Source organism: Dendrobates tinctorius, unplaced genomic scaffold, assembly GCF_039654945.1.
Source record: "Dendrobates tinctorius isolate UK_male_01 unplaced genomic scaffold, ASM3965494v1 ptg000073l, whole genome shotgun sequence".
NCBI lineage: Eukaryota > Metazoa > Chordata > Amphibia > Anura > Dendrobatidae > Dendrobates > Dendrobates tinctorius.
The window spans coordinates 13,564,081-13,591,178 of NW_027361741.1; the positions used below are offsets into that span (position 1 = coordinate 13,564,081).

At 45.0% G+C, this 27,098-nt stretch overlaps 1 protein-coding gene across 1 annotated transcript in view; it reads left to right on the forward strand.

The window, feature by feature from the left end:
* Positions 1-27,098, forward strand: part of MYO18B (myosin XVIIIB) — a 972,020-nt gene that overhangs the window by 305,414 nt on the left and 639,508 nt on the right. The window contains exon 19 of the mRNA XM_073582823.1: positions 8,317-8,500. Within this exon, the coding sequence (XP_073438924.1) occupies positions 8,317-8,500 (184 nt within the window). The remainder of the gene's footprint in view (positions 1-8,316; positions 8,501-27,098) is intronic.

A 27,098-nucleotide genomic window follows, 5' to 3' on the forward strand; every position in this document is an offset into this window, starting at 1 on the left:
GGGAGTATGGGAACATGCAATTCCAATTGAAATGTAATCAGAACATTATGCACTTTACACCTTCAATCAATACAACCTGCAATGAAATAGGTCGAGCTGATTTCAGTTTTGTTCATTTTTTGCACTAATGTCTTTAAATCCTGTAGTGTGAGAGTAAAGAGAAAGATTAGCAGAGGCTTTAGAGACTGCTTTATATGAGCCTGGCACAATGTGTCAGCCACATTAGCACAGATCTCATCGCTATTGTTATTTTAGTCATTTACTCTCAAGCTTACCATAGTATACAGGGATGTCTGAAGCCCTGATTCCTATTGATTTTTTTTTATTCCATTATCTGTCATATTGTATTTGAGAGACAAAGAAACAAGCATTGGAAGAAGTGAATGTAAAAAGTCCTAAAAGTTTACAAGGTAAAAGTAACTGGCACTAGAGCAAAAATCGAAAGGAAACTGTACATCTGCATTTATGGCTATAAGTACATAAAAATAATACTTTAAATTGCTGCATATAAATTTACTGTTTTACAGAACTACATAGGAGAGCTAACAAGTAAGTACCGTACCACCTAGTACCACTACTGAGTACAAACTAGAATAGCTAGCTACTCTATGAGTCAATGTTTGGTCCTTTAAAGGGAATCTGTCACCCCTTTTTTGAGATATCATATAATGATATCATTCAATTGTGTGTCATATAAGGATTCTCTTAGTACTTTTGCTTCCCCCTGACCCCGCACCTTTCATGCATAAATACCTTTCTTATATCGGTTCAGAAGTATGTAAATTGCCGCGGTCCGGTCCAATGGGCGGGGCTTATTCACCTGCTCCCCCCCCCTGTCTTGCTTTACGCATTTCTTCTTTCTTCTTCCTGCATTCACTTATTGTTTCAGCACTTGCTCATTGCAAAGGCCTCTGGAGCTTGCGCAGTATGCTTTGCCAAACTGTGGGCAAAACATATAACCGTTACTGCCCATGCGCTGGTATTTTTCCCTGCGTCTATGACCCGGAAGTCTTCATATGCAAGAGGCCTTTGCAATGCGCAAGCGCTGAAACAATACGTGAATGCAGGAAGAACAAGGAATGCGTAGAGCAAGACAGGGAGGGGGGAGCAGGTGAATAAGCCCCGCCCATCGGACCGGACCACGGCAATTTACAAACATCTGGACCGATATAAAAAAGGTATTTATGCATGAAAGGTGCGGGGGTCAGGGGGAAGCAAAAGTACTAAGAGAATCCTTATGTGACACACAATTGAATGATATCATTATATGATATCTCTAAAAAGGGGTGACAGATTCCCTTTAACTCATTCTCGGATAGGCAATTTTTTCAACGCTTCATTTTTTGAACCCTTAATCCAACACTCATGACTTTTTTTAAAAAAGTTCTGCCAATAAAGCCACATGATGGTTTGCCTTTTTCTGCTTTTTCAAGCAGAGTTTTAGTCTTGAATGATACCATTCATTTTACCATAAAAAGTGCTAAAGAATGGGAAAAAAATCCAACTACGATAAAATAGCAAAAAGATGCAATTCTGCCATTGTTTTGGGGTGGCTGTTTGAACCCCTTAACGACTGCTGATATGCCTTTTAACGGTGGTAGTTAAGGGTACATAAGCCACAGCGCCGACAATTCACGACGCTGTGGAAAAAGTGTATAGTGCCCCCCAGAGTCGGATTTTCTCCAGGGTCTCGGCTGCCGGGAGTAGCCAAGACGCCAGAGAACATGATTCAGGTTAGTTTTTACCGACCCCACTTTTGCAATCGCCGTTATTAACCGTATAATGGCGACAGCAAAAAAAAGTCCATTGTGCCATTTAATTTCTCTCTCCTCTGATGTGATCGTACATCAGAGGAGAGAGAAGTAGGGTCCCTGATCCACCCTGGTACGTCTCCGTGCTCCTCGGCCTGCATGCTTCCCCTCCATGGGTGCCGCCATCTTCTTCAGGGCACCCCGCAACAATAGGAAGATTTTTCCTATTGGTTCATTTTGGTCACTGTGATAGACCCTATCACAGTGATCGAAATAAAAAAATAGTAAATAGACCCCCTTTATCACCCCCATAGTTAGGGAAAAATAATGAAATAAAGAAAATATATACTGCTCAAAAAAATAAAGGGAACACAAACAGCCTGTTGCAAGTGCAACTGGAATAGTGTTCCCTTTATTTTTTTGATCAGTATATTTATTTTCATTTTTCCATTAGGTTTAGAGTTAGGCTAAAGTTAGGGTTAGGGTTAGGGTTGGGGTTAGGGATGTGTTGGGGTTAGGTTTGTGGTTAGGGTTATGGTTAGGGTTGGGATTAGGGTAAGTGGTGTGTTGGGGTTAGGGTTGGAGTTAGAATTGTGGGGTTTCCACTATTTAGGCACATAAGGGGGTCTCCAAACGCGACATGGCGCCACCATTGATTCCAGCCAATTTTGCATTCAAAAAGTCAAACGGTGCTCCCTCCCTTCTGAGCCCCGACGTGTGCCCAAACAGTGGTTTACCCCAACATATGGGGCATCAGCATACTCAGGACAAATTGCACATTAGCTTAGGGGTCTAATTTCTCCTGTTACCCTTGGGAAAATAAAAAAATTGGGGGCTAAAAAATAATTTTTGCGGAAAAAAATGATTTTTTTAGTTTCACGGGTCTGTGTTATAAATGTCTGTGAAGCACTTGGGGGTTCAAAGTGCTCACCACACATGTAGATAAGCTCCTTGGGGGGTCTGGTTTCAAAAATGGGGTCACTTGTTGGGGGTTTCTACTGTTTAGGCACATCAGGGGCTCTGCAAAAGCAGCATGATGCCCGCAGAACAGTTCATCAAAGTCTGCCTTCCAAAATGGCGCTCCTTCCATTCCAAGTTCTGCCATGTGCCCAAACAGTGGTTCCCCCTCACATATGGGGTAGCAGTGTACTCAGGACAAATTACACAACAACTTTTGTGGTTCAATTTCTCCTGTTACCCTTGTGAAATAAAACATAGTGGGCTAAAAAAATCAAATGATTTTTGAGGAAAAAAAGATTTTTTATTTTCACGTCTCTGCGTTATAAATTTCTGTGAAGCACTTGGGGGTTCAAAGTGCTCACCACACATCTAGATAAGCTCCATGGGAGGTATAGTTTCCAAAATGGGGTCATTTGTGGGGGGTTTCTACTGTTTAGGCACATCAGGGGCTCGGCAAACGAAACATGATGCCCGCCTCACATTCCATCAAAGTCTGCATTCCAAAACGGCGCCCAAACAGAGGTTTACCCTCACATATGGGGTATCAGCGTACTCAGGACAAATTGCACAACAACTTTTGTGGTCCAATTTCTCTTGTTACCCTTGTGAAAATAAAAAATAGCTGGCTAAAAAAATCATTTTTGAGAAAAAAATGATCTTGTATTTTCATGGTTCTGTGTTATAAACTTCTGTGAAGTGTTTGTGGGTTAAAAGTGCTCACCACACATCTAAGTAAGTTCCTTAAAGGATCTGGTTTCCAAAATGGTGTCACTTGTGGGGGGTTTTCACTGTTTAGGCACATCAGGAGCTCTCCATACGCGACACAGCATCCGATCTCAATTCCAGCTAATTCTGCTTTGAAAAAGTCAAATGGTGCTCCCTCCCTTCCAAGCTCTGTCGAGTGCCCAAGAAGTGGTTTACTCCCACATAAGGGGGATCGGCGTACTCAGGACAAATTGTGCAACAACTGTGGTGGTCTAGTTTCTTCTGTTACCCTTGTGAAAATAAAAATGTTGGGGCAAAAAGATCATTTTTGTGGAAAAAATATGATTTTTTATTTTCTACGTTATAAATTTCTGTGAAGCACTTGGAGGTTCTAAGTGTTCACCACACATCTAGATAAGTTCCTTAAGGGGTCTAGTTTCCAAAATGGTTTCAATTGTTGGGGGTTTCCATTTTTTTCATAAATAAACGCAAGTCATACCGAAGAAATTTAACACTAATATGAAGTAAAATATGTCACGAAATAAATTCTCAGAATCAGCGGGATTTGTTAAAGAATTCCAGAGATATAACCTCATAAAGTGACTGTTCAGAATTGTAAAAGTTGTCCTTGTCATTAATCTGCAAATTGGCTCCGTCACTAAGTGGTTAAAGATATTGATTCTAAAGTAAAAGGGACCTGGAAAAATTATTCTTACAGACTGTACGATTATTCCGATGTAAGCAGGTGCTGGGATGCAGTGCACAGGGATTGCGGTATAACAATATTATTTATTTTTAATAGTAAAGGTAAAGGTATTCTCCTCGCAGGGAGTTAATAAGCAGTGAAAAAGGGTTAATAGAACAACAAGAAATAAATGGAACAAGCAGAATGAGAGCGACAGTCTGAGTTTCAAATACCGTATACACTCGTGTATAAGCTGACCCCCCTAAATTTGCCACAAAAAACTGGGAAAACTTATTGAGTCGCGTATAAGCTTAGGATGGAGAATGCAGCAGCCTCTGGTAAATTTCAAAAATAAAAATAGATACCAATAAAAGTAAAATTAATTGAGACATCAGTAGGTTAAATGTCTTTGAATATCCATATTGAATCAGGAGCCCCATATAATGCTCCATACAGTTTATGATGGCCCCATAAGATACTCCACACAAAATACACCCCATATAATGCTGCCAAAAGGTTAATAATGGCCCCATAAGATTCTCCATAGAATAATATGCCCCATATGCTGCCCCAGAAAGGTTATGGCCCCATAGGATATTCCATAGATTATGCCCCATAAGATGCTCCATAGTCTATGCCCCCATATGCTACTCCATAATTATGCCCCATAAGATGCTCCATAGAATATGCCCCAGCTGCTGCTGCTGCTGTAAATGGAAAAACATGACATACTCGCCTCTCGTCGCTGGGGGCCCGATGCTGGTGTCCTGAGCAGGCAGGAACAGGTGCCGTTGTCACCGCTGGCCCAAGACCCTGGCACTGGTGATATTTACAGATCCCTGCTCCATGGCTGCATGTCGCTCTGTCTGCCGGGTCCCTCTGTCAGTGACATTCAGGCAGAGGGCACGGCACGCACTAACTATTTCATCGCGCCCTCTGATCTGAACATCACAGAGACAGAGGACGCGGAGGAGAGGACAGAGCAGCATGCAGTGATGGAGCCGTGACAGGTGAATATCGCATATACTTACCCCCTCCTGGCGCAGTTTCTGCAGCCCCCCTGCTTCTCCCACTTTCTCCAGCAGCTATTCCTTCCTTCAGCGGTCATGGGGTACCACTCATTAAAGTCATAAATATGCGCATATTCATGACTTTAATGAGAGGTACCATGTGACCGCTAAAGGAAGGAGCCTGAGACCAGGAGAAGCATAGGAGCTGCAGAGACTGCCAGGAGGGGGTAAGTATGACCTGACACCCTCGCTCCCCCTCCCCTGCCGACCCCCTGGTATATGACTCGCATATAAGCTGAGAGTGGGACTTTCAGCCCAAAAAAAGGGCTGAAAATCTCAGCTTATATGTGAGTATATACGGTAACACTTATCGTAGCTCTTGCTGGTGTTCCTTAGTCCGCAGTCCGATGGGTGTAGTAGTACCGGCAACAACCGGTGTAGGGTCTGATGGGGTCCAAGATTAATGATCCATCTTCTGGCAGTAGCGAGCAGTCTCCGGTTTTACCCACTGAGCACCCAGTCCATAAGCCCGTGCAATCAAAGTGGGAAAAGCTGCCGAAGTCTCCGTACCAAGCGTGGGCTGATGCGTGCTGCATTTGTCCGGGTGCACGGCGCTTCCCACACTCACTGTCCCGCTGGAACGCTCAGGAGAAGTCGGCCGCAGTACATCGTGGCATGCTGCTCACTGCCCTGCACTCTCCCTGTCGGCCGGAAGCTGCCCCCTGCTTTGCGCGCTTTCAGCTCTCTGCTTTCCTTAAACACGCCCCCTCTTCCTGGGTCATGGGGTTTGTCCAGTACTCTATTCCTTCCCCCGGGCAACATGGAACACAGCCTCGACAGTTCCGGACCTTGCTCAATGCAGGTACCCGCAGCCAGGTCTTCCTCCTTACATCGATATCAAACGTATAGTTTTTTTTTCATCAATGTGGTGATAAAATTTCAGATAACAATTGTTTTGTGCTGAAAATTTGTGCCACTTGTAACTTTTTATTTTTCCATCAAAGGAGCTGATTGAGGACTTTTTTTGGCTTGGCAAGCATATGATCTTTTGAAAACTTTATAATGCATGTTTTAAGGGAGGCAAACAGCTTTAAAAAAGCAATTCTGGCATTTAGATTTTTTTTCTACTTATGGCTTATACAAGTAAATTAACTTCATAATTGGATATACTTTTACAGCTGTAATGATACCAAACATGCTTATTTTTTATTTATTTTGAAAAGGGGAAAAGGGGAGTAATTTACATTTTTATTCACTTTTTTTCATATTTTTTACTTCGTTTTTAGTAATTTTCAGGGACTTGAACTTGCAGTTATTTGATCACTTGTTCTATATACTGCAATACAACTGCATTGAAGTTTTTTGTTAAAATGGGAGCCATCCATGATGTTTGCTAGATGTCTCAACACCGGATGTCAGCTCGATTGGGAGTGTATGTCTGGACAACCTCATTAAGTGATATATTCTACTAGAGTGATGCCTTCTTCATATATATATATATATATATATATATATATACAGTGCCTACAAGTAGTATTCAACCCCCTGCAGATTTAGCAGGTTTACACATTCGGAATTAACTTGGCATTGTGACATTTGGACTGTAGATCAGCCTGGAAGTGTGAAATGCACTGCAGCAAAAAAGAATGTTATTTCTTTGTTTAATTTTTTTTTAAATTGTGAAAAGTTTATTCAGAGGGTCATTTATTATTCAACCCCTCAAACCACCAGAATTCTGTTTGGTTCACCTAAAGTATTAAGAAGTATTTCAGGCACAAAGAACAATGAGCTTCACATGTTTTGGATTAATTATCTCTTTTTCCAGCCTTTTCTGACTATTTAAGACCCTCCCCAAACTTGTGAACAGCACTCATACATGGTCAACATGGGAAAGACAAAGGAGCATTCCAAGGCCATCAGAGACAAGATCGTGGAGGGTCACAAGGCTGGCAAGGGGTACAAAACCCTTTCCAAGGAGTTGGGCCTACCTGTCTCCACTGTTGGGAGCATCATCCGGAAGTGGAAGGCTTATGGAACTACTGTTAGCCTTCCATGGCCTGGACAGCCTTTGAAAGTTTCCTCCCGTGCCGAGGCCAGGCTTGTCCGAAGAGTCAAGGCTAACCCAAGGACAACAAGGAAGGAGCTCCGGGAAGATCTCATGGCAGTGGGGACATTGGTTTCAGTCAATACCATAAGTAACGTACTCCACCGCAATGGTCTCCGTTCCAGACGAGCCCGTAAGGTACCTTTTACTTTCAAAGCGTCATGTCAAGGCTCGTCTACAGTTTGCTCATGATCACTTGGAGGACTCAGACAGACTGGTTCAAGGTTCTCTGGTCTGATGAGACCAAGATCGAGATCTTTGGTGCCAACCACACACGTGACGTTTGGAGACTGGATGGCACTGCATACGACCCCAAGAATACCATCCCTACAGTCAAGCATGGTGGTGGCAGCATCATGCTGTGGGGCTGTTTCTCAGCCAAGGGGCCTGGCCATCTGGTCCGCATCCATGGGAAGATGGATAGCACGGCCTACCTGGAGATTTTGGCCAAGTACCTCCGCTCCTCCATCAAGGATCTTAAGATGGGTCGTCATTTCATCTTTCAACAAGACAACGACCCAAAGCACACAGCCAAGAAAACCAAGGCCTGGTTCAAGAGGCAAAAAATCAAGGTGTTGGAGTGGCCTAGTCAGTCTCCTGACCTTAACCCAATTGAAAACTTGTGGAAGGAGCTCAAGATTAAAGTCCACATGAGACACCCAAAGAACCTAGATAACTTGGAGAAGATCTGCATGGAGGAGTGGGCCAAGATAACTCCAGAGACCTGTGCCGGCCTGATCAGGTCTTATAAAAGACGATTATTAGCTGTAATTGCAAACCAGGGTTATTCCACAAAATATTAAACCTAGGGGTTGAATAATAATTGACCCACACTTGTATGTTTAAAATTTATTAAAATTTAACTGAGCAACATAACTTTTTGGTTTGTAAGATTTATGCATCTGTTAATAAATCCTGCTCTTGTGTGAAGTTTGAAGGCTCTAACTTATTTGCATCTTATCAAACCTGCTAAATCTGCAGGGGGTTGAATACTACTTGTAGGCACTGTATATATATATAAAAATGACAGTATTAATCCTTTGTGCTATATTGTCATGCATTGTTTAGTCAAGACATCTCTCCTTTATATTTGGCTTCCAGTGACTACGTGAAGGATTTGTTTTTGCCTCGAGTTAAATTCCCATTGATTTGTCGCTCCATTGCTGGAATGGAAGGAAAGTCTCAGCAAGCCATGCAGAGAGTTAGCTGTGTGAGGAAGACTTTTGCCAGCAGCTTTGCCGCTGTGAAGAGGAGGTCAGTGTGTGCCCAGATCAAGCTTCAAATGGTGAGTTTGCCTTATAATGCATATTTAGAGACATGAATTTGTTAATGTGTCTGTACTATGTGTTGTCAGGACTCTAATGTCTGGACCCTATCAGCGTCGGCAAACTGCCACGCAGAGCAGGGAGACTTACCCACACTATGGGAGAGCGTGGGGTCCAATACTGTAGTGAAAGTTCTGAGCACGGGACCTGCGACATTAAAGGTAGTATAGAGTACCAGGACCTATGATCATGTGACCACAGGGGGCATGGCTTAGAGTCCTGCTGCAGTAGATGACTGTAGGATTCTATTACAGGAATCCTGGAGTGAAAATTAGGGGAACTCAGGTCAGATAACCGGGGGGGGGTTATACACAGAGAGGGCAGAGTGATACCAGAGGAGCAAGAAGAGAATAGTCAGAATGTAAGCAATGAGTCATACACAGAGATAGCAACGCGGTACCATGGGGGCAGTCAGAGAGTAGTCAGGTCCAAGGCAAAAGAGTCATACATGGGAATAGCAGAGCAGTACCAAAGGAACAGGCAGAACTCGTAACAGGGACAGAACCGGGTCAAAACCAAACAAGCATAAAGTATCACAGTCACAAGGCACACATACGCACAAGGTCAACTAACTCAGCCGAGGGCAGGAGTATAACTGACACCGGAGCTAGGTCGAGTGAGCATTAAATAGCCACCCTCTGCCAGAGCGAGGCAGAAACAATTAACCCCTGTCTGACCAGGACGGGCCAAAGACAAACCCCATCCTGGATCATGACAGTACCCCCCTCTCAACGGGGGGCCACTGGACCGCATGAACCGATCGAGCAAGAACCCACGACCGGTCTTTAGGACCGTAGCCTTTCCAATGTACAAGATATTGAAGGGCACGACCGACCAACCTAGAGTCAACAATTCGCTCCATCTCGTATTCAGACTGCCCATCTACCAAAACCGGTGGCGGGGAAGACAATGATCCCTCCCCACAGGACCCCACAGGTTTCAAAAGGGCCCTATGGAAAACATTTGGGATCCCTAGAGATGGCAGGAGACGCAACCGAAAAGCCACCGGGTTAACCGCTTCGATAATTTCACAGGGACCAATAAATTTAGGTCCAAGCTTCGCAGAGGGGACCTTGAGCCTTATATTCTTGGTAGATAACCATACCTTATCCCCAACCTGGAACACCGGCCCCACGGACCGTTTTTTCCTTTCTTTCTCCTTGAGGTCGATGGTTCCCTTCTCCATGGTTTCCAGTGTAGGACTGGCTCCCCTTCCTTGGGAGAATAACAGTGTCTCAATCTGCATCACTCCCCTTGTCCGTAGCCTGCGATCCATTCGGACCGCCTGTGTCATAGCCTCCTCCAGGGAATCAGGCGGAGGGTGGAGAGCCAAGACATCTTTCAGATGTTCAGACTGGCCTCTGCGGAACAAACCCCGGAGGGCGGCATCATTCTAGTAGACCTCAGCAGCCCAGCGTCTGAACTCTGAGCAAAACCACTCGGCTGAGTGCTTCCCCTGGCACACACTCATCACCATGTTCTCAGCCATACGCATCTGATCAGGCTCATCATAAATATGCCCCAGGGCCTCAAAAAATGCATCCACAGTCATACTCTCAGGGGCCGTGGTCGGAAGGTAGAAAGCCCAAGCCTGGGGGGCTCCCCTTAGCAGAGACATAATGACCCCCACTCTCTGACTTTCATCCCCAGAAGAGTGTGGTCTCAATGAAAAAAAAGCTTACAGCCCTCCTTGAAAACTGTGAATTACTTTTTATCTCCAGAAAAGGTATCCGGTAACTTAACCGGAGACTCAGGGGAAACTAATGTAACATCCAGAGCCCCAGATGATAAAACCCCCTGCACAGTGTCAGTGATCAGCTGCTGAGACTGAACCTGGACTTGTTGTTCCTCAAGGAGTTTCTGAGACATCTGAGTCAGGTGCTTTACCTGCTCAGAAAGAGCGTGCATAGGATCCATCACACACACAGGAGAAGGGGAGCGGAGAAAAAAAAAAATGGTAACGGTCAGTTATAATGTCAGGACTCTAATGTCAGGACCCTGTCAGCGTCAGCAAACTGCCACGCAGAGCAGGATGACTTACCCACACTATGGGAGAACGTGGGGTCCAATACTGTAGTGAAAGTTCTGAGCACGGGACCTGCGACACTAAAGGTAGTATAGAGTACCAGGACCAACGATCATGTGACCACAGGGGGTGTGGCTTAGCGTCCTGCTGCAGTAGATGACTGTAGGATTCTATTACAGGAATCCTGGAGTGAAGATTAGGGGAACTCAGGTCAGACAAGCGGGGGGGGGTCATACACAGAGAGGGCAGAGTGATACCAGAGGAGCAAGCAGAGAATAGTCAGAACATAAGCAATGAGTCATACACAGAGATAGCAACGTGGTACTGGGGGGGCAGTCAGAGAGTAGTCAGGTCCAAGGCGAAAGAGTCATACACAGGAATAGCAGAGCAGTACCAAAGGAACAGGCAGAACTCGTAACAGGGACAGAACTGGGTCAAAACCAAACAAGCATAAAGTATCACAGTCACAAGGCACACGTACGCACAAGGTCAACTAACTCAGCCGAGGGCAGGAGTATAACTGACACCGCAGCTAGGTCGAGTGAGCATTAAATAGACGCCCTCTGCCAGAGAGAGGCAGAAACAATTAACCCCTGTCTGACCAGGACAGGCCAAAGACAAACCCCATCCTGGATCATGATATGTGTGTCTTCCATTACATTTAATGACTATAAGCCCTTGTACCCCTGATGCAGACAAATTAACAGTGAAACATATCATGTGGGGCTTATGTGATATGTCTTAACAATCGAAGTATATGTCCCTGGTACAAGTAAGGTGGTGTCGTACTACAGATATACCATCAACTTAATTATTGCAGCAACAGGTGAGTTGAGGAATAGGTTCTCAATTATATACCAATATAATATATTGATACATCATTTTCAGCCGTAGAAGCCATAGTTGACTCTGTTTTGCTGACGGCCTCAACTATGCATATACAGCCAAAAATTATGCATGACAAAGCACACTGTGACTCTGTCTGCATCATTATAGTCAATGGCCCCATTGACACATGTGCCCAAATCTTGTTTGAAGGGTTTGAACATAAGCCATGATGGAGCCACTGAAGATAGTGGCACACATTATGTAACCCAGCCTTAGGTTTTCAGGTAAATGTAATATCTACTGATAAGATCATAAGTCTTAACTTTTTTAAAAGTCAGCCAATGATTGAAAATGAAAGTTTCCCATGTTCTCTGTAAAGGGTCTTTTACACATAGCGAGATCGCTAGCGATATCGCTAAAGCGTCACAGATTTTGTGACGCAACAGCGATTTTGCTTTGTGTGACACGTACCTGCGACCGCCACCCCCCTGCTGGATATCGCTGATTGCGCTCAAGCGTCCTGGGCCATTTTCTTCTCGCTGGCGTCCCGCTGGCGCCGACTAGCGACGCATGGACGCAGGCGGAAGTCGTCATCATCGCTGCTGTCTTACAGAGAGGAGTGACCGCCGAGCATCGCTGGATCGTACTGGTACTCGTGAGAGCTACCTGTTTGGCAGCTCACTAGCAACCATTTAGCAATGCACCAGCGATCCTAATCATTGTCGGGATCGCTGGTGCATCGCTAAATGTAACGGGACCCTAATTTGTACTGTGTATGACATATTTTTAATGTAAAATAGGTATTAGCCATGAGAAATATTGACTGATGAAGTACCTGCTACTGACTCAGGAGCAAGAGAGGAAATATTTGTTTTCCTGCAATTTCTTATATCCCAAAGTTGACAAATTTAATCACGATGATCAAGATTAAAATTTGACTGAACTAATTTCAGAGCCATATCCTAAAACTCATTTATTTAAGCTTTAGTGCCTTTAGTTATTTGCCTTTTTTTCTCATTTGAATATTGGTAATAAGATGAAAAAAACCCACAATATTTATTAAGGATTAGAACTGAGTCTTGAAAGCAATTTGAAATGAAATGCATATTTCCACAATCATTTACACTGGATTATTATTAACAGAATCACTTCTGAGCATATTGCATATTAGCAAGGCTCAAACTTAAATAACATTGCTTTACTTTCTTCAGTCTATGAGGTTGTCCTTGGAGCCTTGCTAACTCACCCTTCCTTCTGTCAACATCTCCTGCAAAGAAATCAATGTTGGCAGCTGAGTTTGTGGATCTGAATTGCTCATGTAAACTCTACGTCTCTAGATTATGCAGTATTAATGTGATATGAATCTCCAAGACTGCTGAAGAATAAAGCAATTGATCAATCACTTGTAGATGCTGTACTTCTTATGTTTGTATTGTAACATTCATGCAATACAAACTATGAACATGTTTTATTAAGGTATTTTTATAGTTATCAAAAAAGGGACATGACCATGAGTTAAATATTAGCGTATTTTATAAAGCACATATTTCTTTGTAAAGTTTTTCATTTTACAGTTCTATGCAGCTTTCTGTAATAATAGTTTTAACAATACATTTGTAAAATGCGCACATTTTAAGGTTGTAAATGTGAAATAAATGGCCTAGAGTCTGTCTTTGTATCAAAATATGGCCTTGTACTTCTTGATAACTTGATAAATCCTCTTTTATAATTTTAATATCATAATGGGAACATCACATTCAAAATGATTCCCAAGTTATAGAGCAGGAATAGTTGAGTAGATTGAATTGTAGTTTTACAAGTAAAGATTTAATAGAACTTTTATTTTATCAATTTCCATTTACATATAAAAAAAACTGCAAAAAAGCACTACGCCCAGATAGTAACATTTGATCATGTTTATTAGTACCACTACCAACAATAAAAAACATACAAATATTGAAAAGTGGAGAATGTGTACCGAGAAAATACTGCACTAAGGTGACCCTGAAAAATAATCGTGAATGCCATAAAGCCGAACAAAAATATTTCAAAATACTGTTAGAGTGCTACAGCAAGATGTTTGAGTGGCAAAAAAACATACATACTTTGATAAATCTGCAAAATGCATCTAAGCCACAAATACTTATAATACAGGTGCAGACACCACCAGGTAGTGGACAATGTTCACAGCATTAGCACAAAATGTGCAAAAAACACAAACAAAGTGTGGTGCAATTATGACCAAGTGGCCATACAAGAATAAATATATTTTGATGGAGTATTTCACTGTCTAGTAGTACTATAAAAACAAAGCTGAGCATAGAGTAGAATAAATACCTTGACAAGCCAGAGCTGGCATGTCACTCTCCACAAGGAGAAACCTTACCCCTTAGACCTCAGTCCAGAGCCTCTCACCTAGCCAAATCAGATCTCATACTTTGCACTGATGAGAGCCAATAGCTCGAAAATTGAGATTCTGATTTGGCTGTTATCCTAAGTCATATTACAAGACTCGTTAAAGGGTTGATTGTGACTTGTAGGATCACCACTACAAATAGGTGGCGCTGTAGAGTAAAAGTCCTCTTTCTTTCTGAAGAGGCAATTTGCATATAAATAAGGATAAGGCAGAGCTGGGCAAACAACCTGTAGGCAGTAGAAAGGACCTTGACTCGTGTTTTGCGTTAGCTTCTTCCAAAGTCTTTTTGCTATTTTTCCAAACTCTTCTCCTCCTTTGAAAAGTAAGATTTTTATCACTGGATCACTGAACTCAAGAAAAATTTCCAAACTTTGGACAAAGCTGAGTTTCATAGAACATTTTTTAACTCACATTAAATAAATGTTAATAATACTTAACTTTCATTGCAGAATCTTCAGTTTTATTCAAATTAGTTGAGCAAAAATAAACACATCCAAAATCAAAAACATTTACGTATTTTGTATGACCTCCATAATTTTTAAAGACAGCACCAAGTTTTTTAGGCATTGAATTAACAAGTTGACTAGATACTGCAACATCTATCTGCTGCTATTCTTTATTAATGACCTTTTTTAGTGCCTGGAAGCTGGGTGGAGAGTGGTGCTCAACTTGTCTCTTCAGAATTCCTCAAAAGGGTTAAATTGGGTTCAGGTTAGGATGGAGACATACCTGAATTGTAAAGAGCTGCAGAATATGTTGGTGCTATATAAATAAAGACTATTATTATTATTATTATTATACTTGGCCACTGAATCACTTTCACTCTGTTATTCTTCAAAAACGCAACAGTGACCTTAGATGTGTTTTGGATCATTGTTATGTTGGAAAAGTGTTGTCTGGGACTCAATGCGATGATCTATGGCTGAGGGTCGGTTTCCCTCTCTGCTTGACCTAAGCCTGTTTTGGATCTTTCCAACTGCTGATAATGCTTGTCTTTGCAATGCTGTGTTGCTTCTAGGCACACATTTTCACTTCCTTGCTTTGGTGTGGCCTATCACATCTTGGGAGGGGCTATTTTTTCTCTACTGGAACATTTAGTCTCAGTCTTTTCTGGTTTTATTACAAGTTTTATGGTGTTTGGAGACCCAGCTTCACAGCTAGTGATTATCTTACCATTCTAATCTCTGCTGGTTTTCTTAGGCTACTGTATGTGCCCACATTGCAGAAATGCCGCAGAAATGTCCACAGCAATTCCGCAAGTCCCTGCCGCAGGTAAAATGCATGTGGAATTTGCATGCATTTTCCCGCAAAACACAATCATTTTGCAAGCGTTTTTAGCTTGTGGAATGCTTGCGCTTCCCAAGCGATTTGTAGCATTGCTTGGAAAGGTGATTGACAGGTTGGTCACACTTGTCAATCATAGTGCTTGACAAGTGTGACCAACTTTTTATTACTGATGCTGCCTATGCAGCATCAATAGTAAAAGATAGGATGTAAAAAATAATAAAAATAAAAAATAGTGATATACTCACCTTCTGATGGCCCCCGGAGCTCTCCCACCTCTCAGCGACGCTGCCGGCAAGCTCCGTTCCCAGGGATGCATTGCGAGAATCACCTCAGATGACGTAGCAGTCACGCGACCTTGACGTCATCTGGGGTGATTCACGCAATGTATCCCTGGGACCAGAAGATGCTGGCAGCATGGCTGAGAGGCGGGAAGGACTCTTGGAGCAACAGAAGGTGAGTACCGTATATTCTTGTGTATAAGCCGACCCGAGTATAAGCCGACCCCCCTAATTTTGCAACAAAAAACTGGGAAAACTTATTGATTCATGTATAAGCCTAGGGTGGGAAATGCAGCAGCTACTGGTAAATTTAAAAAATAAAAATAGATACCAATAAAAGTAAAATTAATTGAGACATCAGTAGGTTAAATGTTTTTGAATATCCATATTGAATCAGGAGCCCCATATAATGCTCCATACAGTTCATGATGGGCCCCATAAGATGCTCCATACAAAATACGCCCCATATAATGCTGCACAAAGGTTAATACTGGCCCCATAAGATGCTCCATAGAATAATATTCCCCATATGCTGCTCCATAAACGTTATGGCCCCATAAGATGTTCCATAGATTATGCCCCATAAAATGCTCCATAGATGATGCCCCATATTCTGCCCATAAAATGCTTCATAGATTATGCCCCCATAAAATGCCACATAAGATGCTCCATAGATTATTCCCCATAAGATGCTCCATAGATTATGCCCCTTTAAGATGCTCCATAGATTATGCCACCATAAGATGCTTCATAGATTATGCCCCCATAAGATGCCCAACATAAGATGCCCCATAGGTTATGCCCCCATAAAATGCTCCTGCTGCTGCAAATAAAAAAAATGACGTGCTCACCTCTCATTGCTGGGGGCCAGGTGCCAGTGTCCTGAGCAGGCGGGGACACCGGCGCACTATGGGGGACAGGTGCCAGTGTTGCCGCTGGCTCAGGGCCCCGGCGCCTCATATATTCCCCTGTCCCCGGTCCACCGCTGCCACTCTGTCTTCCGGGTCCCTCTGTCAGTGGTGTTCAGACAGCAGAGAGGGCGGTGCACACTAACTATGTCGCCGTGCCCTCTGACCGGAACATCACAACCAGAGGACGTGGAGGACAGAGCAGCGCGCAGCAATGGACCGGGGACAGGTGAATATTGCATATACTTACCCCCTCCTGGCACAGTCTCTGCAGCCCCGCTTCTCCCAATCTCAGGCTCCTTCCTTCAGTGTTCACGTGGTACCGCTTATTAAAGTCATGAATATGGGCATATTCATGACTTTAATGAGTGGTACCACATGACCACTGAAGGAAGGAGTCTGAGACCAAAGGAGAAGCGGGGGCTGCAGAGACCGTGTCGGGGGGTAAGTGTGATCTGACACCCCCGCTCTCCCTCCTCTGCTGACCCCCTGGCATATATGACTGGCGTATAAGCCAAGAGGACTTTCAGCTCCCAAAAATGTGCTGAAAATCTCGGCTTATACATGAGTATATATGGTATATCACTATTTTTTATTTTAATTCTATTTTTTACAGGGATATGGTACCCAGGGCATGGAGGAGAGTCTCCTCTCTTCCAGACCCTGGGTACCATCCGGACATGAAGCGCTTACTTTATGCATGGCTGGCATAGCCACATGCGTAAAGTGAGCGTTTCAATGCAATCCTATGGCTGTGGAATCGCCGCAATTCCGCAAAATCAATGGACATGCTGCGGATTTTACCGTGATGCGATTCTGCAGCGGGAAAATCCACAGCATGGGCACAGCAACTGTGGAATCCCATAGGATTGCATGGGATGTGTTTTATTATTGTTTTTTAAGTGTTTCCGCTGCGGAAAAAAAGGTGCAAAAACGCTTAAAAAATGCAACGTGGGCACACAGCCTTATGCTAGTTTGTGTGTCTTCCTCCCCAGTTTCCTTTTCTTTCTCTAACTTTTAGTGTCTGAGAGGTTTTCCATGTAATCCGTTTGTTTTTTGGTTCTTTCTATTTTCTTCCGTCTTTACAGTGTGACTATGTGAACATGCTTTTCTTCTCACCCTACACTTGTGTGGACTACTTTCCATTGTTGTTGTTTTGGAATACACACTGTGTGCAGGTTAGGGTGCAGTGAAGGACACTCAGGGTCAGCTGAGTTTGAGTGGGATGCCATTGCGTAATTTTAGGGTTTCAGGCAGGGACAAATCAGTGCCAGGTTAGGGATTGCCTAGTTTGAATAGGTACCTGTATTGTGCAGATTTACCATCTCCCTTTGTTTATACAAAACCTGTGTGTGTACTAATGTAGTAATAAGAAATGCAAATCTACCAAGAGTATGGAGTAAGGATTGCATCTTCTCTTTCAATATTTAAAGTCAACTGTCTGCTGGACACCTGTTTAGTGAATAACGACTTCCCTGTGGTTGAATTCTTGTTAATTAGGCTTTTGCAGTCTAAATTTTAGTTTTTCTACTAAGACTTTGGGGTGTACTCATTTTGCAACATGTACTTGAATTAATTTGTTACCAAAATTACTTTTTTTGGGTGTACAAAATAACGCTATTTTTGCATTCAATGGTTCATATTTGTTGGAGTATTTTGTGATATATAGAGTTGAGCGAAACGAGTCGAAAAAATTCAAAAGTCGCCGACTTTTGGCAAAGTCGGGTTTCATGAAACGAAACCCGACCCTAGGATGAGGTCGGCCACGAGGTCGGTGACTTACGCGCCAAAGTTGCGTTTCAAAAGTTTGTTTTGCGCTCTTTTTCAGCCAATCAGGATCCACGGACACTGTGGGCAACGTGATGACATAGGCACGGGTCACCACCATCTTTCAGAAGGGCATGCAAGTGATTGGCTTGCTTTGGTGGGCGTCACAGGGGGTATAAAAGGGCGTGCACGCCGACCTCCATCTTACTTCTGCCGATCTTAGTATAGGGAGACGTTGCTGCTGATTCTGTAGGGAGAGCGTTAGGCAGGGAAGAAGACAAAAAAACTGCTTCTGCTGCTAGCGATTTGGCCTGCACAACACACCAGTCATTGTGTGTGCAGTGCAAGGGGAGGCTATATAGTGGTGTATCAGTGGTGTTGGTTGTTGGGCTGCCTTCTAAGGCTTCCTGACATTCCTGCATTGCTGTTTACCCACTGCTCCGCAAACTGCTTTTTTAAAAGCAATCCCAATTTTTTTTTTGTCCTGCTGAGAAGACAAAAAAACTGCTTCTGCTGCTAGCAATTTGGCCTGCACAACACACCAGTCACTGTGTGTGCAGTGCAAGGGGAGGCTATATAGTGGTGTATCAGTGGTGTTGGTTGTTGGGCTGCCTTCTAAGGCTTCCTGACATTCCTGCATTGCTGTTTACCCACTGCTCCGCAAACTGCTTTTTTAAAAGCAATCCAATCTCCCTTATCCTCTAGTCACTTTTGTCACAGCTGTGCCATCGAGCCTGTCACATAGCGCTCAGATATTCATTGGGCCTCACACAATCCAAAAGTGTCCAGTGTCCAAAAGTGTGTGCAGAGATTCAAAATCTCCCTTATCCTCTAGTCACTTTGGTCACAGCTGTGCCATCGAGCCTGTCACATAGCGCTCAGATATCAGTGGGCCTCACACAATCCAAAAGTGTCCATCCAGTGTCCAAAAGTGTGTGCAGAGATTCAAAATCTCCCTTATCCTCTAGTCACTTTGGTCACAGCTGTGCCATCGAGCCTGTCACATAGCGCTCAGATATCAGTGGGCCTCACACAATCCAAAAGTGTCCATCCAGTGTCCAAAAGTGTGTGCAGAGATTCAAAATCTCCCTTATCCTCTAGTCACTTTGGTCACAGCTGTGCCATCGAGCCTGTCACATAGCGCTCAGATATCAGTGGGCCTCACACAATCCAAAAGTGTCCAGTGTCCAAAAGTGTGTGCAGAGATTCAAAATCTCCCTTATCCTCTAGTCACTTTGGTCACAGCTGTGCCATCGAGCCTGTCACATAGCGCTCAGATATCAGTGGGCCTCACACAATCCAAAAGTGTCCATCCAGTGTCCAAAAGTGTGTGCAGAGATTCAAAATCTCCCTTATCCTCTAGTCACTTTTGTCACAGCTGTGCCATCGAGCCTGTCACAGAGCGCTCAGATATTCATTGGGCCTCACACAATCCAAAAGTGTCCAGTGTCCAAAAGTGTGTGCAGAGATTCAAAATCTCCCTTATCCTCTAGTCACTTTGGTCACAGCTGTGCCATCGAGCCTGTCACATAGCGCTCAGATATCAGTGGGCCTCACACAATCCAAAAGTGTCCAGTGTCCAAAAGTGTGTGCAGAGATTCAAAATCTCCCTTATCCTCTAGTCACTTTGGTCACAGCTGTGCCATCGAGCCTGTCACATAGCGCTCAGATATCAGTGGGCCTCACACAATCCAAAAGTGTCCATCCAGTGTCCAAAAGTGTGTGCAGAGATTCAAAATCTCCCTTATCCTCTAGTCACTTTGGTCACAGCTGTGCCATCGAGCCTGTCACATAGCGCTCAGATATCAGTGGGCCTCACACAATCCAAAAGTGTCCAGTGTCCAAAAGTGTGTGCAGAGATTCAAAATCTCCCTTATCCTCTAGTCACTTTGGTCACAGCTTTGCCATCGAGCCTGTCACATAGCGCTCAGATATCAGTGGGCCTCACACAATCCAAAAGTGTCCATCCAGTGTCCAAAAGTGTGTGCAGAGATTCAAAATCTCCCTTATCCTCTAGTCACTTTGGTCACAGCTGTGCCATCGAGCCTGTCACATAGCGCTCAGATATCAGTGGGCCTCACACAATCCAAAAGTGTCCAGTGTCCACAAGTGTCTGCAGAAATTCAAAATCTCCCCTGTCCTATAGACACCTTGTACCTTGTTTTACATTGCTATATAGTTTGTTGGATTTTGTCTACATTTCTACCAAAAATGAGGAAGGCTGGTGGAAGAGGCCGTGGAATTGGGCGGGGGTTGGCAGCTGGTAATGATGGTGTTGGTGGTGGATCTGATGGTAGTGGCAAGAGCAAAATAGGACCGAATGCAGGAGGTGCTGACCCTGCGTCATCGTCTGGCTACATAAGGCCTCGAACGCTTAGTTTTCTAGGAGTTGGCAAACCACTTTTAAAGCCAGAGCATCAGGAAAAAGTTTTGTCTTACATTGCTGACTCAGTCTCCAGCTCTATCGCCTCCTCTTCTTCAGTTGTAAAAAGTAAAAGCACTGAGTCGTCATTGGAGGCTCATGTTCATGAACCACACCTTTCCTTGTGTCCTTCACCCCAACCAAGATTGAAGGATGACGCAGGCCATACTACTGATTACTCCATGGAGCTGTTTTCACATACCATGCCTGGATTATCAAGTGAAATGGTGAATTACCCAGGCCAAGATGAATCTGACATGGAGTGCACTGATGCACAGCCGCTGATGGATGATTCTGCTGGTACATTCACTCAGAGCACTACATTGTCCTTGCAGCGTACAGAGCCAGATTCTGACCCTGATGAGACTCAGGTGCCCCTTCCCGCACACTATACCACCATACACGGTGACACAGAGGAAGATGCACATGACATAGAATAGGAGGTGATGGATGACCCAGTTGTTGACCCAGATTGGCATCCATTGGGGGAAGAGGGTGCTGCTTCCAATAGCTCAGATGAGGAGCACCACAGCAGACATCGACATCGCAACAGCTGTTATCTGGCAGGCCCGGAGCACTCCAAAGACAGGTTCCAAACATCAAAAGAGTTGCTGGACAGCTTGTCCAGAGGGTCAAAAGATCACAGCGTGCTAGGCCGCAAAATGTCTGCCAAAGTAGGAAGAGTGCAGTGTGGCACTTTTTTGAACAAAATCCTCATGATCAGGCCAAGGTTATCTGTAAGAAGTGCGCAAAGACCTTTAGCCGAGGGAAAAATCTGAAAAATTTGAATACCAGTTGCATGCTTAGACATTTAACCAGCATGCACTTGCAAGCGTGGACACAACACCAAACCTCAAGTGCCACATGTGCAACTGATCACAACGAAGGTAGTCAGCAACGCTACATTGTTTCCCCCACTGTAAGCCCACCGGTTAGCACAGCAGCAAATGTTGAGGTGTCGTTGCAAGACCACAGCAGTCAGGGAATCCCACTGTTATATCAATGAAAGACTGATTCTAGGCCATCAGAAAGAACACCAACTCCATCACCATCATCAACCCTCTCTCAGTCCGCCCTGTCCACCGCTACTTCCACCATATGCAGCTCTCAAGTCCAGCTCACCCTCCCAGACACTATGAGTAGGTCAAGAAAGTACTCAGTCTCTCATCCGCGTACACTGGGTTTGAACGCCCACATTGCCAAACTAATCTCGTTTGAGATGATGCCCTTTCGGTTGGTGGAAAGCACAGCTTTCCGCGAACTCATGGCCTATGCAGTACCACGCTATGACCTACCCAGTCGCCACTTCTTCTCTCGCAAAGCCATCCCAGCCCTCCACCATCATGTGAAAGACCGCATTGTCCATGCACTCAAGCAGTCAGTGAGCGGAAAGGTGCACCTCACAACTGATGCATGGTCCAGTCGGCATGGCCAGGGCCGTTACGTGTCCATCACTGCGCACTGGGTTAATGTGGTGGATGCAGGGTCCACAGGGGACAGCGGTGGTGGGACAGTGCTGCCTAGCCCACGGTATAGGAAACAGTTGGCTGTAGGCGTTCGACCCTCCTCCTCCTCCTCCAGAAGCGAAAGCTCGTCCACAGAGCGCAGTCGTACGAGCACTCCATCTGCAGCTGCCACTGTTGCACACGATGTGTCCCCCTATCGAGCAGCTAGTGGAAAGCGTCAGCAGGCTGTGTTGCAGATGATGTGTTTGGGCGACAGACACACCGCCGAGGTGCTGGCCGAGTACTTGAAGCGACAAACTGAGTCATGGCTGGGCAGTGTACATCTTGAGGCAGGCAAGGTAGTTAGTGATAACGGCCGTAATTTTGTGGCAGCCATAGCCCTTTCAAAACTCAGCCACATACCTTGCTTGGCTCACACCTTGAACCTGGTGGTGCAGTGCTTCCTCAAAAATTATCCGGAGTTAACAGCCCTGCTCCAGAAGGTGCGAAGACTGTGCGCGCACATCCGCCGGTCGCCTGTACACTCCGTTCGTATGCAGAAGCTGCAGCGATTGCTCCACCTTCCCAACCACCGCCTCATTATCGACATTGCAACAAGGTGGAACTCCACCCTGCACATGGTGGAGCGGCTGTGCGAGCAGAGGCAGGCCATAATGCATTTGTGGGAGGATACACGGCCAGGCACTTTGAGAGCAGACATGGAGTTGACAGGTGTGCAGTGGTCGAAGCTGAAAGACCTTTGTAAAGTCCTTCAGTGTTTTGAGGAATGCACACGGCTGGTAAGCGCAGACGACGCCATCCTAAGCATGAGCATCCCACTTATGCGTCTGCTCATGCAAACTTTGACGCACCTTAAGGAGCAGGCGTCTGCAGCCAATGTTGATGAGGAGGAAGAGGAGGAGGGAATCCTTGATGACATTCAGCCATTGTCTGCTCAGGGACCTCTCCTGGACGAGGTGGAGGAAGAAGAGGAGGAGGAGGATGATGATGGGGATGATTACTTAGGGGAGGAGGATGCATCTCGTGGGGCAAGTGAAAATGTTGGCGTGGCAAGGTCTGGTACAGGGTTTGTGCGTGACTGGAGGGATATGGATTTGCCAGAAAGTGCTCCTCCACCCAGCACTCGCAGTGCATCATTGACACCGGGAACATTGGCCCACATGTCAGATTATGCCTTGCGGATCCTAAAAAGGGACCCCCGCATTGCCAAAATGATGAACGATGACGACTACTGGTTGGCCAGCATCCTGGATCCACGCTATAAAGGCAAATTACAAAACATCATGCCACAGGAGAACCTTGACCTAATATTGGCTAATAAACAAGCAACTCTGGTAAATCGGTTGCTTGAGGCATTCCCAGCACACAGCAGCGGTGATGGTTCTCACACGAGCCGTACGGGCCGGGGGCAGCTTGGCAGAGGTGTTCGTGGTGCACACAGCAGAAGTGGCATTGGAGACAGGGGTTTCATGACAATGTTGTGGACTGATTTTTCAAATACCGCTCACACAACTGGTAATACTGCATTGATGGAAAGTGACAGGAGACAGCAGTTGTCAACTATGGTTACAAACTACTTTTCCTCCCATATCGATGTTCTCCCACACAGGTCATTCCCCTTTGACTATTGGGCCGCTAAACTGGACACCTGGCCTGAATTGGCCCAATATGCCTTACAGGAGCTCGCTTGCCCAGCTGCAAGTGTGCTATCGGAAAGAGTCTTCAGTGCAGCTGGATCAATTCTGACAGAAAAAAGGACCCGTCTGTCAACCCAAAATGTGGATGATCTAACCTTCATTAAAATGAACCACGCATGGGTTTCCAAGGATTTTGTCCCACATTCCCCTGATGACACATAGGGTGACAGAAAAATGGCTTGCTTTGGTCCACCTCTTCCTGGTACTTCACCTATTTCGCCTTTTGCATCAGCTGAATGTCCAACATCAACATATGCCACTTTCTAAAACTCCCTAACTGTGCTGCCTCCCCCCCATGGCCGGGGTCACCACCTAGCGCACGACACCGTGCGAGTGCCGTTGCCCTGGACAGGTGGGTAGGCCGACTCTTGGGCGAGGGCACTGGCACAGGGTCCCTCATAGTGCAATCAAGTGTCTCTGACGGTGGTGGTGCACACCCGCCGTCAGACACACCGCTGTACTATGAGGGGCCCAGTGCCAGTACCGACGCCCACGAGTGGGCCCCCCTTGCTTGGGCAGGGCCCCAGCATTTGCAATCTTTACCTCTCCCTGCTCCTCCGCTGTGTAATCTGGGCCGTCAAATCCATACTGTGCCTGACACCGTCTGAGCCTGCCTCCTGATGTATAGACATATATTTTGAATGTGTACGCTATCCATACATGTTATCTGGGGATACGGTACCCTTTCTAACCTTTGTGCAATCACGTGCAATCCATACTGGGCCTAACACCGTCTGAGCCTGCCTCCTGAGACATATATTTTGAATGTGTACGCTATCCATACATGTTATCCGGGGAAACGGTACCCTTTCTAACCTTTGTGCAATCACGTGCAATCCATTCTGGGCCTAACACCATCTGAGCCTGCCTCCTGATGTATAGACATATATTTTGAATGTGTACGCTATCCATACATGTTATCTGGGGATACGGTACCCTTTCTAACCTTTGTGCAATCACGTGCAATCCATACTGGGCCTAACACCGTCTGAGCCTGCCTCCTGAGACATATATTTTGAATGTGTACGCTATCCATACATGTTATCCGGGGATACGGTACCCTTTCTAACCTTTGTGCAATCACGTGCAATCCATACTGGGCCTAACACCGTCTGAACCTGCCTCCTGATGTATAGACATATATTTTGAATGTGTACGCTATCCATACATGTTATCTGGGGATACGGTACCCTTTCTAACCTTTGTGCAATCACGTGCAATCCATACTGGGCCTAAAACCGTCTGAGCCTGCCTCCTGAGACATATATTTTGAATGTGTATGCTATCCATACATGGTATCTGGGGATACGGTACCCTTTCTAACCTTTGTGCAATCACGTGCAATCCATACTGGGCCTAACACCGTCTGAGCCTTCCTCCTGAGACATATATTTTGAATGTGTACGCTATCCATACATGTTATCTGGGGATACGGTACCCTTTCTAACCTTTGTGCAATCACGTGCAATCCATACTGGGCCTAACACCGTCTGAGCCTGCCTCCTGAGACATATATTTTGAATGTGTACGCTATCCATACATGTTATCTGGGGATACGGTACCCTTTCTAACCTTTGTGCAATCACGTGCAATCCATACTGGGCCTAACACCGTCTGAGCCTGCCTCCTGAGACATATATTTTGAATGTGTACGCTATCCATACATGTTATCCGGGGATACGGTACCCTTTCTAACCTTTGTGCAATCACGTGCAATCCATACTGGGCCTAACACCGTCTGAGCCTGCCTCCTGATGTATAGACATATATTTTGAATGTGTACGCTATCCATACATGTTATCTGGGGATACGGTACCCTTTCTAACCTTTGTGCAATCACGTGCAATCCATACTGGGCCTAACACCGTCTGAGCCTGCCTCCTGAGACATATATTTTGAATGTGTACGCTATCCATACATGTTATCTGGGGATACGGTACCCTTTCTAACCCTTGTGCAATCACGTGCAATCCATACTGGGCCTAACACCGTCTGAGCCTGCCTCCTGATGTATAGACATATATTTTGAATGTGTACGCTATCCATACATGTTATCTGGGGATACGGTACCCTTTCTAACCTTTGTGCAATCACGTGCAATCCATACTGGGCCTAACACCGTCTGAGCCTGCCTCCTGAGACATATATTTTGAATGTGTACGCTATCCATACATGTTATCCGGGGATACGGTACCCTTTCTAACCTTTGTGCAATCACGTGCAATCCATACTGGGCCTAACACCGTCTGAGCCTGCCTCCTGAGACATATATTTTGAATGTGTACGCTATCCATACATGTTATCCGGGGATACGGTACCCTTTCTAACCTTTGTGCAATCACGTGCAATCCATACTGGGCCTAACACCGTCTGAGCCTGCCTCCTGAGACATATATTTTGAATGTGTACGCTATCCATACATGTTATCTGGGGATACGGTACCCTTTCTAACCTTTGTGCAATCACGTGCAATCCATACTGGGCCTAACACCGTCTGAGCCTGCCTCCTGAGACATATATTTTGAATGTGTATGCTATCCATACATGTTATCCGGGGATACGGTGCCCTTTCTAACCTTTGTGAAATCACGTGCAATCCATACTGGGCCTAACACCGTCTGAGCCTGCCTCCTGAGACATATATTTTGAATGTGTACGCTATCCATACATGTTATCTGGGGATACGGTACCCTTTCTAACCTTTGTGCAATCACGTGCAATCCATACTGGGCCTAACACCGTCTGAGCCTGCCTCCTGAGACATATATTTTGAATGTGTACGCTATCCATACATGTTATCCGGGGATACGGTACCCTTTCTAACCTTTGTGCAATCACGTGCAATCCATACTGGGCCTAACACCGTCTGAGCTTGCCTCCTGAGACATATATTTTGAATGTGTACGCTATCCATACATGTTATCCGGGGATACGGTACCCTTTCTAACCTTTGTGCAATCACGTGCAATCCATACTGGGCCTAACACCGTCTGAGCCTGCCTCCTGAGACATATATTTTGAATGTGTACGCTATCCATACATGTTATCTGGGGATACGGTACCCTTTCTAACCTTTGTGCAATCACGTGCAATCCATACTGGGCCTAACACCGTCTGAGAATGATAGATGGGGCCCACCATACACTGGAACATTCCAAAGGTGGACATCAGACAGACACTGGAGCAGCATTTACAGGGCCCATTATACACTAGAGCATTAGAAATGGGGCCCATTATGTTTGGAGCATTATTTGGGCCCATAAGACAGTAGAGCTTCATCCATGGGGACCAACATATACTGTAGCATTATGTGGAGCTCATCATATACTGTTTCAAACATTATATGGGACCAATGATTCTGTATGGAGAAATAGATGGGCCTCGTCATGAGATGTAAAAAGTGAGGTATTTTTCATTGTACTATACCGCTATTTCTCTGCCGTATCGGAGCATGATGAGTTGT